The 19,180-nt window shown below is 45.7% G+C and overlaps 1 protein-coding gene across 1 annotated transcript; it reads right to left on the bottom strand.

Moving 5' to 3' along the window:
- Positions 1-998: 998 nt before the first annotated feature.
- On the bottom strand, positions 999-19,098 carry GPN1 (GPN-loop GTPase 1). Its single transcript, XM_054989516.1, has 14 exons — positions 18,953-19,098; positions 17,463-17,556; positions 15,343-15,382; positions 13,730-13,796; positions 13,289-13,326; positions 12,568-12,646; positions 12,384-12,478; positions 8,101-8,146; positions 7,009-7,155; positions 5,739-5,821; positions 4,944-4,983; positions 3,372-3,465; positions 2,730-2,843; positions 999-1,529 (listed from the first exon to the last, which is right to left on the bottom strand). Exons 1-14 carry the CDS (start codon positions 19,079-19,081, stop codon positions 1,444-1,446), a joined length of 1,152 nt encoding a protein of 383 aa, XP_054845491.1. The 5' UTR covers positions 19,082-19,098; the 3' UTR covers positions 999-1,443.
- Positions 19,099-19,180: the final 82 nt, after the last annotated feature.

The raw sequence follows: 19,180 nt of genomic DNA, 5'->3' as shown, positions 1-19,180 counted from the left end.
AATGCATGCTACGAGCCAGGGCTTGGAACTCTGCAGCCTCACTAATGGATGCCCTGCTCTTCCCAGCAGTTTCCGCCTAGATAATGACCTGTTTAAGGAAGCAAACATTCCTGTCTGTTCTTAAAATTACCTTTTTCTCAGTAAATAAATTTAACGTTCTGCCTTTTACTTGGAAGTCAAGATTTTGGCTTTGTCTCTGATGCTGCCCTAACCTGCTCTAATATTGGTACACTTTGGGGATGCTTTTTGCTTTGCTTGTTTGCATAAATAGGACTCCTGCCCACCTCCGTCACAGGCTGGTGGCAGCATTCACACACGTTCCAAGGATCTTTCAAATCCCCGGGCTCCCTGATCTCACTGCTGAACATACCCAGTTTCAGGAACCAAGTGTGAAGTGGAAAAGAGAGAGGTAATGCCCCTCAGAAGTCTACACCTACAGGCACTCTTCCTCTGCAGCAGCTGCCTCAGAGAGAGGGAAGAGCTCTGATGATTCTGTAAATGTTGACAGTCCTCACTCCCATTCTTTGTGGGGCAAGGGAAGCCATGAACAGCTGCTCTGTTCTCCCGAGGCTGTAGGGAGAGCTCCTATGCAAATCTATATGTGCAACAAGAAACAATCACACAAGAACTAGGAAAACAAAGCTGAATTCAAAGTCCTGTATAAACTGGACCTCTGCTTGCTCTGATTTGATAGACACCAGGAGAGGACTTGAGAGACGAGGGGCAAGGAAGGTCCCCAGCTGGTTCCTGAGGCAATGGCCCACATGCTTTCAAGTCATCCACGAGGGCTAGAAACATGCTGTTTTCAAAAAGGAAGAAAAGGTTCTCAAGACGCTACTTTCTGCTTTCTATACCTTGCTCAGGGAATGCACCCTCCCCTGCACTGCTTTTCTCATGCTAGCCTGTGATTTGGGGCAGATGCTTCTGTTGTGGCAGGAAGAGAGAGGGCTGTTTAATTACCCACACACCCGATTCAAAGGAGCAGCCAGACAATCAGCAATGCTTAATAGGAAAATATACATTTTATAATGATAAGTTACGAAACAAAAACAAAACCACCACACAAGGGATTCCTGTCATGTGACCTAAGCAGACAGGCACACACAGTTCCTGAATGTTTGTCAAAACCCTGGTTGGGCTTTATATGAGCCTGCTGGACAGGGAGCCTTTTGTCGTCCTCCCACGAACAAAGGGAAAACCACCTGTCCAAAGGAAGATAAGGGCTGGGAAAGGGAAACTGTGCTGAATGCCCAAGTGTCTGGGCTCAGCTTCTTCTCTAAAGAGAAAAATCTTGAAGTCAGTCCTGTGAAACCAGCAGAGCATTGCTCTTGAGGCCAACGCTGCCTCTTGGGTCTGTTGCGGAGGGGAGGGGGAGGGAACGGCCAATTTTGCTTTGCAGCATCCTCATGTTCTTGAATCCACCCATTCTGGCATCCTCTTCCTCTAGTGGCTGCTTCTAGCTGGATAGCGCTGTTTGGCTTCCTGTAAGAAGTTTCTGAAAGCTGGTTCTTCATGACTTTCCTCCGTCACTGGAACAAAAGGAAACAGAAACCCTGACAAAGTGGATCCTACCCCTTTAGGACAAAGAATGCCCTTATTGAGATCAGTCAGCACTGCAGCAGGAGGTGGAAAGAGAGCCTCCTTTTCTGCCCCACCCTCTTGACAGCTTAGTGTATGTAGGAGCAGATCAATAGAGAAGGTGCTGTATTCAAATTCCATACCCAACCACCTTCCTAGGGGGGGAACTGAAGCCCCAACAAGGAGGAGCCGATTTCTGAGTGTGACCTTATAATGTAAGAATTACTGTGCAGCCAGAGAAGAGCAAGAGTCGGGTCCAGCAGCACTTTAAAGACCAACTCTGTGCAGCCTCTGAACAGCCAGTGGCTGTGCTACTGCCATGCTACGCAAGCGCGGCTCATTAAGGTGGAGTCCTCAAGCACCTCCATTTAGCAGAACCACAAGTAGAGCCAGGAAGCCTCATCACATGTAAGTTAGATTCTGATGCTCCAGAAGCAATCTGGAACATGGAAGGACACAATCTGATTACTGGGACAGTGCACCATGAGGCTGATTTAGTTATGCAAGAACACTGTCATTAATGAAGCTGTGAATATAATGGAGCACCCCTTCCTGGTACTCAGCTATAAGCAACTGGGAGGCCACTTCACTTAGAAGATAGATATGTTAGTAGGTTTCAGATGCACTAAGATAGTGTTATCGTTTATATGCAACATAATATATACAAAGTTGTAAACTATGAAACATTAGCTACCATATAAATATTTGCAGCCGATATAGGTATTTATTTATTTGAAACATTTGTATGTCACCTTTCTACCCCAACAGAGTCCTCACAGCAGTGAACATTAAAAAAATTAACACAATATTTTAAACAACTTAATTTTTTTTTAATTGTATAAAAGTAACTCAAAACAAACACCACCAAGAACAGGGAGAGGGCCAGTACCGATACTGGCCAAACAAAACAAAAGAGTCTTCACCTGCTGCCAAAGAGAGCCATAGAGCTGTACCTCTTGCCCTTCTGTTCCCCCCCCCCCCTTCCTCTCCAATCCAGCCCCACCAAAGAGCGCTCTCCTTTACCTTCAGTAGCTCTGGGGATAAATGCAGCTGCCCAAGAGAACAGAGAGGAGAGTCGGACTGTGCTCTCCCTGCACTGCCCTGCTAGAGGCCCTTGGCCTATGTCGTTGGATTTCCAGAACCTTCCTCACCTTGATGGTCAATGTCGTCCGTATCACTTTCTAGGGCCTCGTCCTCCTCTTCCTCCAAAGTTCCTCGCGTCAGGATCAGTGCCGAAGGGTCTGACTCAGACTCAGCCACTGAGCCTAGAAAAAACAACGAAGCAGTTGCTTACCTTGCACCGGCCTTTTGGCATGCCTCATATTTCTGCTCCCTGCAGCCAGAGCCGAGTGGCCCCTGGTCCAGTGTAAAAAGGACGGACGGACCCACTTGGAAACTCAAAGAAGTGACTGGATGGGAACTGAGCGGGGAGGAGGGGTCCCTGGACTAACTGGAGTGGAGTGCAACATGCAGAGCCTAGTTGCAAACTCAAGGCTGCAACCGCCACTGCTTTCTCCTGCAGACAGAGCATAGAGCCTCCTATCTGCTGGAAAGAAACCAGCCACTGTGCACAGCCTTTGCTCTCCTCCTGCCCTCACTCTGTCTTAGGGCAGAGTGGCTCCCTGAAGGCGGCAGGGAGACAGAATACAGTACGAAGTCTCACTCACATTCCCACTGGGCTCGACTGATATGTAGAGTGGAGCTAGCCTTCCACTTCCTGCTGCCCCCAAACAACAGCACCAATTGCCAAGGCAAGCCTTGAAAGAGATGCCTTCGGGCCCACTGCTTCATACCTGACCCAGCTGAGCTGTTCTCCATAGGAACAGGGCCCATATCCCGTCGCAAACGGTCCAGCTGTTCACGCTGCCGCTGGCTCTGAGCTCTTTCCTGCAATCCAGACAAGGCCGCTCTCATTAACATCACAAGTTCACCAAAGCATATGTCACAGCAAAACTTTTTGTGTAAGAGGACGAGAAGCCATTGAGGAGCAAGATGAAACAGGAGTCCTGGGGCACCTTCAAGAGAGCTCTTGGCCATGTTTTTAAGAGGCAGAGCAGAAGTGTAGCAAGATCTGCCAAGTTCAGCGCCCAGCCCCAGTCCAGGGCTTGTCAAGAAAGGCATAGCCAGACTATACACAGCATAGCGGGGGCAGAGGGTGAGTTGAAGTGTCAGAGAAACAGAAGCCGCTCTTCTCCTGCAACTAAAGGGGCAGGTTAGTTGGATGGATTGCTATTAGTGAAGTGCAGTTATCTTACAGGCAGTGAAAGCAAAGGAAAAAAATCTCTGAGACCAGATGTGCCCAGGCACGGCTTCTACAGGAGATGACTTTCCAAATATGGAGAAAGGAAGAGAATTCATTAAATGGGAGGGGGTGGCAGGGAATGCACCTTTTGCTCAGTCAGACAACAGAGCACCTTGATGGGATCGAAAACACTTAGAGCTGAAAGTGCTTGAGTGGGCCATTCCTCTCTGGGCATTTCTTTTGGGCTAGGGATTCTTTCTGCAACTGACCTAGTTGCCGTTGTACTTCAGGGTTAAAACTCGCTCATGTAATGTGGCCTGCTCCTGCCTATACTCCTTCCTTACTTGCCTCCTTTGTTCTGCACATTCCCTTCGGAAAAACTTCCAGATAAAGGCCTGTCAGATGTGCTTGATAGAACAGCTGGGCTGATCACAGACTAAAGGGATACAGACTCATGAATGGTCAAGGGAGGGAAGGTGGGGAGAGCGGCATCAGGTCCAACTCTGTAGATAATATACAGGACTGGGTCTCACGGATTTCCACTGAAGGAGGGAGAGATGTGTGAATTCCACCCTCTTGCTGCAGACCTGCAAATCCCCCATCATGCTGGTTTGCGGGGAGCCCCTTCTCACTCTCCCAGTATCGGCTGAGACCCGCCTCCAGCCTGCACAAGGTTCAGCCCCTTTGAACTTCTGTATGGTTGCCAGCCCTGCAGCATCTTGTCCTTGGACCAGAGCCAGAAGTCCAAGAGCTCCTGCCACCCAATGAACACATCCACCAGCTGCAGGAGAGGCTAGCTTGGTCCTGGACAGAGGCCCAGAAGCACCTGGCAGCTGCCCAGACAACAACAGGAGACCCAGTATGACCACGGGACCCATGCCCACATCTTTTTGGTGGGAGATAAAGTCCTGGTGCACCAGAAGGCGTACCCAAGGGTTGGTCCCTGGCTTGGGCCATTGCCCATTATCCAAACCCTCATGCTCCTCATGTATGATGTCTGGGCATTTTTACCCAAAGACAGATTTAAGCCGAGATCAAACAAGTGGTGATGCAGAAAGAGGCCGGCACTTTTACAGCCAGCAGCGCACAGGGAAACACAAGGGGTGTGAAGCTAACCACCTACCATTTTTTTCCTTAGGCGTTCATATTCTGGGCGGTATTCTCTGGAGAGAGGGGAGAAAGTGAAATGAGTTCCATATATTAGTTTATGGACTCCATAGGCATGTGACCTGAGCAGCTAGATACAAACAAGGGCAGAGATGAAAAGAGCATTCCCGTGGCCCTGGACAACATTTGGTGTGAGCAGTCAGTTGCATACACAGTGCTTTGGTGACTAAACTGTAGATTTCTGCAGATTTCCTTGACCTGGATAGCCTAGATGTGCCCTATCTTGTCAGATCTCAGAAGCTAAGCAGGATTGGTCCTGGTCAGTATTTGGATGGGAGACCACCAAGGAAGAGCCAGGCAATGCCAAACTGCCTCAGAATGTTTCTTGCCTTGAAAACCCAGCAGAGACCACTACAGGTCAGCTGCGACTTGGCAGCCCTTTACACACGGACACTCATGAACTCACATCTACACAGCAAGGTATGTGAGGAGTTCATATCATGGCCTTGGGTCTACCAAAGGCCACGTATTCTGGTCACCCTATCTAGCAAAAGGGGCATCAGAAGAGGTCATAGTTAGGAAACACAGCTAGGAAGACTTGTTTAACGCAACTACAAAGTGTTACTGCTGTAAGATGTAGCAATCTCCTACAGCACTATTGAGTTCCAAGAAAGGACTGAAAGGGTGGTTCACTTCCTATTAGTCAATGATCAGCCCATCTTAAACTCAAGTATATCCAGGGGGCTGGAGCCACTTCCTGTGCAGCCCTCTGCCTCAGAGTATCCTTGTTTTCTGAAGAAGTCCGGCTTACCTTTCATATTCATCGACAGCTTTGGACACTTGTTCAAAAAATTCCTCCAGCCCGGTTCCCTGGACAGCAGAAACACCCACCACCTATAAAAGAAAAGTTATTTATTTCTATGAGGGCTAATGTTGGGGTGAGAAGTGGAAGGGCAGCGTCTAAGGTTACTCTTGGAACTAAAGAGGTACTTGCGAGTAATGTGCTTGTAGCACATCATCTGGCAGCAAACATCCCCTGTTCCTCAGAAGATAGCTGTTGGGGAATTTTGGGGTAGCCCCCTTATTTCCGATTAAAACTCATTGATCTGGACTGCTCAAAGTGTGTGAGAAAATCCTTCTACACAATATGATTTGCATCCCTGTTCCTGCAATTGTTTTATTACATTATAACACAGAGGCCTTTAAAAAAGGGCACAGCAAGTTTGCTTCCACTATACACCGAAGGTTAAAATTTGTTTATATCCAGAGATATTTAGCTTCAGACTTGGGTATTCTCTCCCAGTTATGTTTTGAAGTTAATGGTGCCACCCAGGGACGTTATTCTTAGTGTGTTCCTTTATCTTGGCTATGACCTGTCAATCTTACACTGTTGAGAAGATCATGTACCTCGACTTGTTTGTTTGTAAGAATTGGCTGTTTACAGAACTGTATGAGAACTTATAAATAGTATACCATTTTTTCAGTTGACTGAAAGGTATAAAATACAGGTGCTGATGCTTTCCTGCATGCTTTCAGTTACCAAATTGACTGCATCAAGACATTGCTAAATAAATCTTTTTACTTCTATGATCATGCAGTTTCAATGCCTTGAGTTATTTCTCAGACTAGTAGTGAACTAGTAGCAACAACTGGCTAAGCGTGTTGGTTTATTACCCCCAATAACAGCATGACATTTTCATTTTATCAAAATGGGAAAATGCAACTGAAGGGGAAAGGCCCAAGGTCACTCAGTATCAGGTGGATTTGAGCTGAGGCTGCAAAGTCCGAGAATCCTTCTGCGGGATGACTCAAGCATTAACGTAATCACCTAGTTCAAAGTCATTCCAGACAACTAATATGAAAACTTAAGCTCAGGGCAAGGCAAAGCAATGGTGGGAAATGTCTTTGGAAAATCTCCCTGACAGGGCCAACGGAATTGTTTACAAATGGCATGTATGTACCTCTTTTGTGAATCGTACTCATATACACATGATCCTTGAAGTTCTAACTTCAGCTTTGAGATGTCCATTCAAAAAGCAAGCAAGCAAAAAACAAGAGGGGAAGAGCCACACAGCACCCACCTTGAGCGAGCTATAGAACTCATCCAACACCAAGCTCATGGAGCGGGTCAAATTACTGGCATAGCTTGTTTCCTGGCTGAGAGCATCTTGGAAGACCTCAAAGTCCTGCATCCATTCCACTGCAAAGCTATGGTCAATGATGTCCGTCTGACTCAAGGAAGAAAACAAGAATTCCCAGTGGTTAAATGTATGCATTTGCCTTGGCATTGCCCAGAAAGCTGCTCCAGCACCAGCAATCTAGCTACAGCATTATCCTAAACTGCACTACTTCTGCCATCAGCATTAGAGTTGGGACTAGCGCAGCCCCCATGACTGTTCCTTCTTTTCAGGCCTGGCAAAGGCAGGTTGATGGTTACTCCTCTCACTTGTGGAGTAGGGAAGATAAATAATTCAAAGCTGTTAATTGCACCCTGCCTGGGGACATAACCAGCATACAAGGCAACCTCAAGGTGTTAAATCCCACCTCCCCACCCCTTCTAAAAACATGTAATTGAACACAGTAAATGGAAGGGAAAGGAACAACCCAGAGTTGGCACAGAAACTTCGGAAAACATGCCTCTGAGTCTCCCTGCCCAGGGGGGACACACTTACTTATCCTGAGAACCTTGACCAAATGGAATCAGAGCGTTCAAAATCCTGGCAATTCAAGACAGGTTGAACTAGGCAATGCCACTCATATTTTTCTGGCATGATAACGGAAAGCTGTGTTGATCTGAGGCACAAACAATGAGCCCATGACCCCTTGTGGAACACACACAGTTCTTTCTGCAGCCACTGCAGGCAAGTCACAGGGGACTGCTTGCATGATTTCTGCTTCTGGAAACTGACTAAGATCTCCCCCCTCACCTAGTAATCAGACAAGCCAACTGGGTCCAGAACTCATAAACAGGTCGTGTCCCAGTCTAAGGTGGATCATACAAATCCCACCACCAGTTTCCTTTGCTGCTTAGAAAGTGTAAGAAAGGGGGTTGAGGACAGAGAGAAGGAATGGGGGAAGGACAGAGAGATCAAGGAGAGACAAATGAGAAGCAGGACTGGGGATAAACATTGTGGATCTGGAAAGCTCTAAGATGACTAGACGATTTCACCCACCTTGTTCATGGCCACAATGAATGGGAGCTTTGTTTTGTACAGGATACTGAAAAGAACAGACAGTTGTCAGGAAATTGGAGAAAGCCTTAGGCAAACTCAGGCTCAACTTCTAGGTAGTAGGGATTTCCACCACAAATGAGCAAGGAAGGGGTATTAAGATGCTGTACTGGCACAGCAGGAGAAGGCAGTGGAGCAAGCATAGCTTGTTTCAATGCAAAAACTTTGCCAGGGAACTCACCAGAACAGGGCCTGCCATGACCACCCCTAAGGAGCTGTGCAGTTCCTGAGAGCACAAACATCCCAGGCGAACAAGAGAATCAGACAGGAGGTTCAAAGATTAGGATAGAGATAATTATCAGTCATGAACTCTAGAACAATAATGTAAGAGGCGACCTGCTGGATCAGATGAGTGGTCAATCTAGTCCAGCATCCAGTTTCACAAACGGCCATAGAGGCCAAGTCCTCTCCACTGACGTTGCCTCCTAGCACTGGTATTCAGAAGTTAATTGCTTCTAGAGGTTCATGGCTATCCGCCAGCGATGGGCTTCTCTCTCCATGAACTGATGCTAATGCCCATCACTGCATCCACTGGCAATGAATCCCACAATTGAATATAGTTAGCTTTGTCGGTCCTGAGCAGCCCTCAGCAACTATTTTCCTCAACACTTTGCAGATAAAATCTCTTGCATCTGTTTCAACTTGGAATCTACATTAGCAGTGACTGAACTGATGGGCCCATGGTGCCAACTTGTGCAGTTGTGTGGGATACCTTTAGCTCATTCAGTTCAAGGATGTGGACAGGATTCTTGGAAGCTTGAAACCTACCACCTGCTTGGCTGCCCTGTTGGATGACCTGTGTTGGGAGATGGGCAGTGGAAGGATGATCCTGTTAATTCTCCTGGATCTCTTGGCAGCTTTTGATATCATCAATCACAGTATCCCTCTGGACGGGCTTTTGGGGTTGGGACCTGGAGGCACTGCTTGCAGTGGTTTCAGTCCTACCTTGAAGGCAGATTTCAGAGTGCGGTGCTGGGGGACTGCTGCTCTCTGGCCTACAGGGTACTACAAGGTTCCATCTTTTTAGCTTCTCTGTGAAGCTGCTGGGAGAGCTCATCTAGAGATTTGGGCTGAGTTGCCACCAATATGCTGTGCTTCCAGCAGAATCCAGGGATGCTGTAGAAACTTTGAACAGGTGCCTGGAGGCAGTTTTGGAAAAAACTGAGGGATAACAAGCAGAAAATCCCAACAAAACAGAGGTGCTACTGGTGAGGGGGAAAGCTTGATCTAGGAATTAGGACATCTCTTGTTCTGGATAGGATTGTTCTCCCTTCTGATTTGCAGCCAGGTGCTGCTGGACCCAGGCTTCCTGTAAGATAAACAGCTGGAAGTGGTGGCCAGCTTTGGCTGTGAGCTAGCTGTGGCCCTTCCTGGGCAGCAAAGATCTTGCCACTATGGTGCATGCCCAGATAACTGCAATTAGATTACCGTAACATTCTGTATGGGGCTGCCCTTGAAGACAGTCTGGAAGCTAGTTAGTACAGAACACTGCAGCCAGAATGTTGATTGGAGTGGATCATAGGGACCATATCACTCCAGTCTTGTTCCATATACACTGGGTCCCAAATTGATTCTGGGCCCAATTTAAGATGTTGACACTGATCTTTAAAGCCCAATAGGACTTGGGGCAGCACACCTGGAAGACTGCCTACTCATTTATGAACCTATCTGATCACTCCAGTCCTTTTCAGAGGCCTTGCATCAGATGCCCCGGCCTCCTGAGGCTAGATTGGTGGCAACCCAAGAAACAGCCTTCTCGGTCATGGCACCAAAACGTTGGAACTCCCTGCCCAGGGAGATTCACCAGTCTTCTTCCATTGTCATCTTCTGCCAATGAATGAAGACTTTTTTGTTCTCCTGTTTATATGTCTTATTTGTTTTAAGTAATTTATCATAATAACACACTTTGTAAACCACTCTGAGTTTGGTTTGAGTCAGGTACTGTCCAGAAGGGCAGTATATAAATTGGTTGTTGTTGTTGTTATTATATATAAATTTGTTTTTTAAACACTGTTTTAATGTGTGAAATGTTTTAACATTCACTGCCTTAGGGATCCTGAGTTGGGTAGAAAAGTGGCATAGAATGCTTTAAATAAATAATAAATAAAGGGAATAACTTGTCAAGACAAATATCTACAAGAACTCAGGGACAAAAATGAGACTTTTATTGGTAGGGAATTTCTGTATCATCCCAGCTTTCTCAAGAAATCGTAAAGAGGATCATGGAGAATGAAGTCCATTGAACTGGCCTTCTGGTCTTGGCAGGCTGGTTGCAATTACTGACTTAAAGAAAAGACAAGCTCAAAGGAATAACAGTGGACCCCTAAATGGTGTATCCACTCCAGTACCTGAGGAAAATGCCTTATACCACCAGCACCAATGTTGAACCAACCATCTCCAACCAAACATGACCATGGAACTACAGATGCAGTGCCCCAAAAACATTTCGCAGCAGAAAAATGATTAGAGAAGGAATAGGTGCCTACCCTACCCTTTCTTCCCTTATCCGTCCACTAATTAAAAATACATCCCTAGAAAAAAATGATGTGGCCACTTATCGCCCAGTCTCTAATTGCCCTTTCTGGGTAAAGTGATTGAGAGAGCAGTAGCTGACCAACCCCATACCTTCTTGGAAAATGCTAGCACTCTAGATCCTTTCCAATCTGGATTCAGACCAGACCATGGGACAGAGACAGCACTAGTAACGTTAGTGGATGATCTCTGTCTGAATTTAGACAAAGCCCATGCCTCCTAATTGCTCCTCCTGGACCTGTCTGCAGCCTCTGACACAACAAACCATGCCATCATGTTGAGGCGTTTAGAGACAGAAGTGGACATCAAAGGATGTGCACTGGACTGGTTTAAATCATTTCTCATGGACTCAAAGGGTTGCCATTGGAGACCAGCTATCTCCAGAATGGGAGCTATCTTGCAGGGTTCCACAGGGGTCAGTTTTATCTCCCATGTTATTCAACCTTTATGTAAAGCCCTTAGAAGAACTCATTTGCAACTATGGAGTTGGATGTCACCAATACGCAGATGACACCCAACTCTGTCTTGCTATCCAGGTCCCCTCAGGATGCAATAGAAATCTTGGCTCACTGCCTGACAGCTGTAGTGAAATAGCTAAAAACAAACAAATTGAAATTGAACCCAGACAAGATGGAAGTGATACTTGTTGGGAAGCCAGAGGTCTTGAAGAACTTTGTATTCCCCACTTTTGATGGAGTTTGTCTGACCCTTGCAGACTCAGTTAAGAACCATGGGGTTATCCAGTGCTACTACTAGAAAAACAAGTTAAGGCAGCTGCAAAAATGTCTTTTACAATCTCACTCTAGCCTGGAAGATGGCTTCTTATCTCGACCTGGCCACCTGGATCCATGCTATGGTAACATTAAGACTTGACTATTCTAATGCACTATACACAGGTCTCCCATCCAAATTAACTAGGAGACGCCAACTGGTACAAAATGCCATGGTGCGACTGCTATCAGGAGTGAGCTGGAGGATGAACATCACCCCTCATTCTGCAGTCACTCCATTGGCTACCTATCAGCTACCTTGCTCAGTTCAAGGTATTGGTTATCACATACAAAGCTCTTCATGGCCCTGGTATGGACCGCCTCTGCCCCTATGTTCCTCCACAGCAGCTCTGTTCACCTGAACAGGGTCTCCTGAATGTGCTACCCTACACATGAGCAAAATCAACAGCAGCCCGTACATGAGCTTTCTCTGTGGTGGCCTGAACTTGTGGAATAGCCTGCCTGAGGATGTCAGGAGCACCTCCACTCTCCTAGCTTTCCGCAAACGGTGCAAAACTGAATTATTCAAAAAGACTATTGTGTTGTAGGGAGGAGTTCTAAGATGCTTTGCTAATGAGTTAAGGACCATAGACTTCACCACTATGTTGCCTTATGTACTATTTGCGTCTTAAATATGTGCTCCTATAAGCGACCTGTGCTTCATGTGGTTTAATGTCAGCCCTAGAACTGCTTATGTTCTGTTTCAGCATTTCTTCAACTCTGTACTGGAGTCTTACTAATGCTATGTCTTTGTAAACATGTGTTTATTTACCCTATAGCACTGTTTATGGAAATATTCTTGAAATTGACTGTACTGGTCTCACATTGTGTAATCTGCCTTGAGTCTCAGTTAGAAAGGAGGACTGTAAATGACAGACAGACAGACAGACAATAACAAGCCAGTGGTCCAGCAAGGTCTCTTACCTGCAAGCATACAGCATGTTGGACATGAAAGTAACTGGATTGGTGCTGCGAGAGGTGTCCATCACATAAACCACCAGGGATGGGAACGAGGATGCCTAGAGGGGGTGTTTATACAATAAGTGATGCAGATCTATTTCCCCCACAACTTTTTTCTCTGATCTCAAGCTGAATACAAAACACTGACCAAGGCTTCAGTGATGATGGTGCCTGAGGCTGACCAGGTGAACACCTCAATTTGCCCAGGTGTGTCAATCAGGACATACCTGCAAGGAAAAGAATTAGTTCTCCCTCCAGGTAAGAATAAACCAAAGCACTGGGGTGGGTGCACCAGCACAGCCCTATCTGTCGGACAGGGATCACCAATCTTTTGTTTAATGAAAGCTACTTCTGAGTAACGAAAATTAACCTGAGCTACTTCCCCTTCCCCTTGGCATGTTACCAAGTTTTGTTCTGTCCTAGAAACAGAACGTGGACCAGAAATGAAGCTCTCCATGAGGCAACACAAAGAACAATCCTATGAAATAAAGTTTTTTTTAAAAAAAACCTTAAAGCAGGCCTAGATCTTTGTGTGATCCTGGGTCTTCTAGGGGAAGCACAAGCTACAGCAGCAGCTAGCAAACTACATACTGGAGATCCTGCTGTAAGGAATTGTGCAGAACAATATTTCCCCTGTCTATGCATCCCAAAACTGAGTATAAGGAAGAACTAGAGGCTCCTTAGGAGATCTCTCCAGTGAGAATATTTTTCCCCACACTATGGCCTATCAATAGGGTAACACCCCATGTGAGAAATGGGTGGTGAAAGATAACCAATTTTAGGTAGCTCTGCTCAAGGTGAGGCTGCATCCATCCCCCAGTTGAGGTTCCCATCCACCAACCCCTTGCTAGAGTCTCTTATTTACTCACTGAGATGCACTCTGCCGCTTTTCAATAAATTTCATCACCTAGTCAGAAAGAGAAGAATTAACCAAGAGAAGTCTTGCCTTTATGAAGAATCTTGTTACCTAATTTATTTCTTAGCCACTTCTCCATAAATTATGATCAAAGTGGCTTAATATACAATGAAACAAAACAAAATCAATAACGAGAATAAACTAATACAGCTGGAGATGGAGAGTTTTCACAGTAATATGCAATAATGTGCAGCAGCGTAGACGCATTTTAGCCTAATTTGTATGTTTATTTACTTAAAATTTAACCTGCCCTGAGCCTTAGCAATGAACTGGCTTAGAATGCTAAGGATCCACTATTGACTGATCACTGATCAACCAGTATGGAATATTAAGCAACTACAAATTTACCCACTGTGTAGTGAGATCAGCATTCAAATTAAAAAACCCTACATACCTGATCGAATCTTGTAGCAAAAAGATTGAGGGATGTCACGATGCCACCATTTGGCCCCAATCCGTATCTGCAGTGTATTCAGGAAAATCCACTTCAAACATTTTGGGACCAGAGATAGGCTGAACAGAATCACCTGTCTTGGTTCAGACAAACTCCTTCTAAGGGTGGTGATAGTGGAGAGTGCCCTTAAGAGTTGACTTATGACAACCCCTGGTGGGTGGGGTCTTCATGGCAAGAGACTAACAGAGGTGGTTTGCCATTGCCTGGCTCCACAACCGTGGTCTTTGTTAGAGGTCTCCCATCCAATTACTAACCAAGGCCAACCCTGCTTAGCTTCTGAGATCTGATGAGATCAGGCTTACCTGGGCTATAAGGGACAGGAAATTAAAAAGCCCAATATAATCTAGCTGCACGCTCTCTCTCTCTCTAAAGCAGGGCTTGTTGAACCAAAATATCTGGGCAACTAAAGCTTGGAGCTCCACACATTCATTTAGAAACCTTGATTCATAGCCCCACCATCGTCAGCTGTTTGTGAAAGAACTCGGGCATTTTATGAACTGCCACACACACACACACACAGAGCCTTACCATGTCTTTATGCTGGGCTGGATTCTTAATGCTGGGTTTTAATCAATTCTGTTTTTTCATTTTTTTTCTCTGTACCTTCTTGGGCCAGATCACGGAGAGGTGGCATAAAACTTTTCTAAACAGGAAAACCCTCTCAATCCACTGCAGTGTAAAAAGACAGGCAACCTACCCAGCTCTCCTCCAGCCAAGAAAAGCCAAGATTGGTGCCAGGGGTAGGCCAGAAGGCCAGAAAACCTCTTGCTCAAGGACACTGGGCTAGGGAGGAGGCATCAGGCAGAACTCAAGGAATTCAGAGACAGAATCCTGTCCCCAGCGCTGCTCTGGTACCCCTACCTGATACAGCTGGCAACACCAAGCACTGGACTAAGCAGCTTGTCCACAAGGTTCCATTTTGGATGGTATCCTGATAACAGTCTACACTCTGCCCTTCAATCAGATATTATCTAGGAACCAGCAAGCCCAAGTTTATGATCAGAAGCTGCCAAATAAACTATCTGTGAGAGACAAAGAAAAATGAATTAATGACTTGTGGTTTTGATTTTTAAGAATAAGGTTTTGAGATATCAAGAAGAAGAGACACAGAACAAAGATATTAATGAGACCACAAGCTGATTGATAATAAAGGAGGAAGTGTTGAAGGCGAAAACCTACAATGGATTAATAATATGCCTATTACAATTGTTATTGTTTTTGCTTTGTAAACTGATTTGTAAGCCCTTTGTAGTTCTCTGTTATGTTTTACTTTATTTCTTTTGTTCTATCTTTTAACTTTTCCACAATAATAATAAAAAACAAATTTTTTAAAAAGAAACTGTCAAATAGACAAGCAGCCCTCATACCAAAAGTGATAGGATAACCTGCACAATCCTGAGTTAAATTAACTGAGCCTGCTATAATCCAAAGCCCATTCCAACACCCAGGCCTCACGCCTAGTTGGATCCATTCAGAGGAGTCATCCTCCCCCAAACCCTGCTGGTGAAGTGGGTCCTGCAGTTCTACAGATCAGGCTGTTAGGACAAGGATACTGCTTCATGACTTCTTTGTACTTCACAGTGTCTCGAATATCTAGAAAAAAAACAGAAGGACAAATTACAGCAATCCTCATGTAATCAGACAGTTTTGCAAGCTAATTTCTTCACAAAAACACAACAGCTTGATTCATGGGCCCCAAAGAGATGTACATACTGTTCACGTGTCTCCTAACAAACGAACCCTCCCTTTAGGGGTGGCATTTCACTCCTTGGTTTCTCTGTGCTCCAGAACAACAAAGATATTCCCCTTTCCCCTCCTTGCCTCTTTCCCCATTCTTCTACCACTGATTCCTGCGCCATCCCTGAAACTGCATCTCCACTCACACCCCTCAAACATGGTCTGGCAGGCTTTGCACCCGCTAAACATACAAAGAAATAGCCACATGTTTAACAACACTATTAAGTGACCATGCACAAACACATTTCCCAACTATGCTCACTGTAAAACCAGGCAAATAACACGCAGATACTAGCAGGCAATGAAAACAGCATGTGGGAGATGCAGCTGAAGGGGATGAAGAAGCTGAGCAGTATAAAAAGCATCCTCAGCCATGTACGAACTAGACAACCCCCTGAACAAAGCCACTGGTCCATGCACTGGTAACTCTGCCTATTATACCACCCCATGGTACATATGAGGGAGGAAGCTCTTTCTTTTGCCAGGGGTCAAACCTGGAAAGTCTTGCATTATAAGCTTGCACTATGGGTCCATAAAGGGTCCTTTTAGTTCTCAATTATATAGCAGGCATTGCCAGTTCTTTGGGGACCGTTACAGGGAGGGGGAGCTTGTTATGGGCTGGGTTCCAAAAAACGATGAAAGCCTCATCCTATGTAGAGGGGTTGCCAGGTGCCCATTTCTGGTAGGAAGGCTCCTGTTGATGGGCCTGTTCTCCCACCTTCAGTCTTCAGACTGGCAGGAAAAAAGTCAGGAGGCAAAAATGATGTTGTGCAGCATCACCATAGTAAAGTATCATGACATTTGTAGGGATGGCCAGAACATTACCCAATGCTTACTATGTCCTATATGAGTTTTCAGCCAGATGAGACATCACACATTATCTTTTCCACCTCCAGACCCACCCCTAAAAACCCCAGGGATGCCAGTTAGCAGCCTGTGGTTAGGGTACTGCTCTGTGGACGGGGGATAGGGAGGGGGGGCTTTGAGTTCTAGTCCTGGTACCTGCCTTTTTCTGATAAAGGACACAAGACAGATACCTTTTTTGCTGTTTATTATAACTGGTCTAATGCCCAAGTGTAAAGCCATTCTGAGTAAGTCTAAACCCTTAAACAGCAATCTCTGTAAGTGCCATTTCTTTATAAACTTATCTGATGTGGACATACCAGTCACTTTCTGCTATCTCACATACAGCATCTTAAAGATCTTGCTTTCTTTTGGAGGTTTCTCTCACTTGCATTTGAAGTTCTAGTTTTACAGATCCCAGGCTCCATGATTCAAGTACCAGGTGCTTCTCATATTTGCTGCTATCAGTTAACAGCCAGAAAAGTAGCTCTCCTCTCACAACGAGGTAGCAACTACAACTCCAATTACCATAAGAGAGTATGGCCATGGCCACAGAGATTTATTCCCAGCCAAGTTTTAAAGTTCTCCTTTGCCCACGTGTCTCAAACAGAATGCTGGTAATAGCACTTGCAGCCTTTCAGTTATTCCTGTTTATCACCCAGCTACCTACCATGGTGGAATGGGGATTTGAACATGAGTTTCCCAGACCCTAGTCTGACACTCTAATCACTATAACATACTGGCTCAGAATTCAGAAGCACTTCTTCACTCTCAGCTCTCGGATGTTACTTGTGAGATAATACTACATTGCCTTGGTAGAGTAATTCTGCATGTGCTTCCCATTCATATACTGCACCAGATCTCCTCTCCTAATCAGAACAAGTAGATAGTAGCAATAATTTTAGTGCTCCTTGTTTGATTCTGTTACAGTCGCCCTGATTTTCTTAATAGGAATGTCGTATTTCCAACACTTCCGCAACACTTGAGTAAAGCACTATGAACCTTGACTGCCTGTCAGATAATCCTGGCAAGCTAACAGCTACAGCAGCAATGCACCCATTCTCACCAACAATTTTGGGGAAAGAAAACTCACCAATATTTGCTGGGAAGGGGAGCTCATGCACTGCAGGGTCCAAATTGATGACATACGGAGGGGAATTCTTGCTGTGCAGGTAGGCAGTGAGCCTCTGTGGGGAAGCAAGTACACATCAGCCAAGAGGAGAGGGGGATGTCTGGCAAGCAAAGCTTCATAACCCATACCAATCTGCATCACTGAGGGATAACAATAATATAATAACATTCGATTTATATACTGCCCTTCAGGATGACTTAACAACCACTCAAAGTGGTTTACAAAGTATGTTATTATTATCCCCACAACAAAACACCCTCTGAGGTGGGTGGGGCTGAGAGAGCTCCTAGAAGCTGTGACTGATCCAAGGTCACCTAGCTGGTTTCAAGTGAAGGAGTGAGGAATCAAACCCAGTTCTCCATATTAGAGTCCTGAGCTCTTAGCCACCACACCAAACTAGCTCTCACCTTATCACAGGATAAGGACTTGGGCCTGTTACTCACTGATTTTCATACACTGCCTTCTGTCAAACATTTTTGATGGGTGAGAGTGACAGGAAGTGCATGAAAAAGCAAGGTGAGGGCAGAAGAATATAGTGTGATTTCTATGCGTTCACACACACTCTCCATACAGTAGAATGGTCAGGTCTTCTTTTTCAGGGAGCTATTATCTTCATTTATAAGTCCTGTCCTCTGAAATACCTATGTTTTGTTTCTTCCCATTAGCTGAACTGTCTGGGGTTTTTTCCTATTAAGCAGCTTTCAGTAAACATTTGAGTCGCAGACTGTCACTCAAGCAGCAGAGCTCTGCCTGTTGCTCAAAGTCCAGTAGCATTCAGCTGCGGCCAGAAGCTCTTCTGTTTTTCCCACCCACAGTGCCTCGATGGTTGGCAACTTTGTTTTAAGCATCACTATTTGTGAAGAGAACCTGCAGACGCAGTGGTTGTGGAGACTAAATTCCCCAGCAGACATGGGACAGCAGTGGAAAGTGCTAGCAACACTAACCAGGCTTGCATGGGCTAACATAAAGTCAGAATATTGCATGGTCTGACGTAAAATAAGAATATTGTTTTAGGTGGGTAGCCTTGTTGGTTTGCAGTGGAACAGCAAGATTTGAGTCCAGCAGCACCTTAGAGATCAGAGATTTTTACAGAGTAAGATTTCGCGAGTCAGAGCTCGGAAGAAAGGAAATTACCCTGAAAATCTTGTTGGTCTCTAAGGTGCCACTTAACTCAAATCAAACCATAAGACAGAGGCCTTCAAAAGTTCCCCATCAACACTTAATACCGGGACGGTAGACAGACACTACGGTCAGCTGGATTTCTGTTTAAGTAATTATGCGTAAGCCTGAATCACCGGACGTGCACATTTTGCCCTCTTCGTCAGTCATTCGTAACACCCGGCTAGAGAGCTCCTTTGCTCCCCCCGCCCCCGCCAAAAGCCACCGAAAAGAGGCGAACACAGCAGCTGCTCCCCACCCCTTCTCGTTCGCGCAAAGGCCCGACTCTTCACCTGCACGAGCGCCGTCTTGCCTGAACCGGCCATGCCCAACACCAGGATACACACCGGCGAGCTCTGAGCCGCAGCCATTTTGCCACCGGTTCCCGGCTCGCTTCGGGGGAAGAGAGACGCTCCCTCCATCTCGGGAGCATAGAGAGGAAAACCTTCACAGCCGTTTCCATACGCTCTTACGGGCATTTCCTATCTGAGGAACGGTTTTCCGCCATAGAGATGTGAGAG

This window comes from Eublepharis macularius, chromosome 1, assembly GCF_028583425.1.
Source record: "Eublepharis macularius isolate TG4126 chromosome 1, MPM_Emac_v1.0, whole genome shotgun sequence".
NCBI lineage: Eukaryota > Metazoa > Chordata > Lepidosauria > Squamata > Eublepharidae > Eublepharis > Eublepharis macularius.
This window is presented reverse-complemented; position numbering and strand designations above follow the sequence as displayed.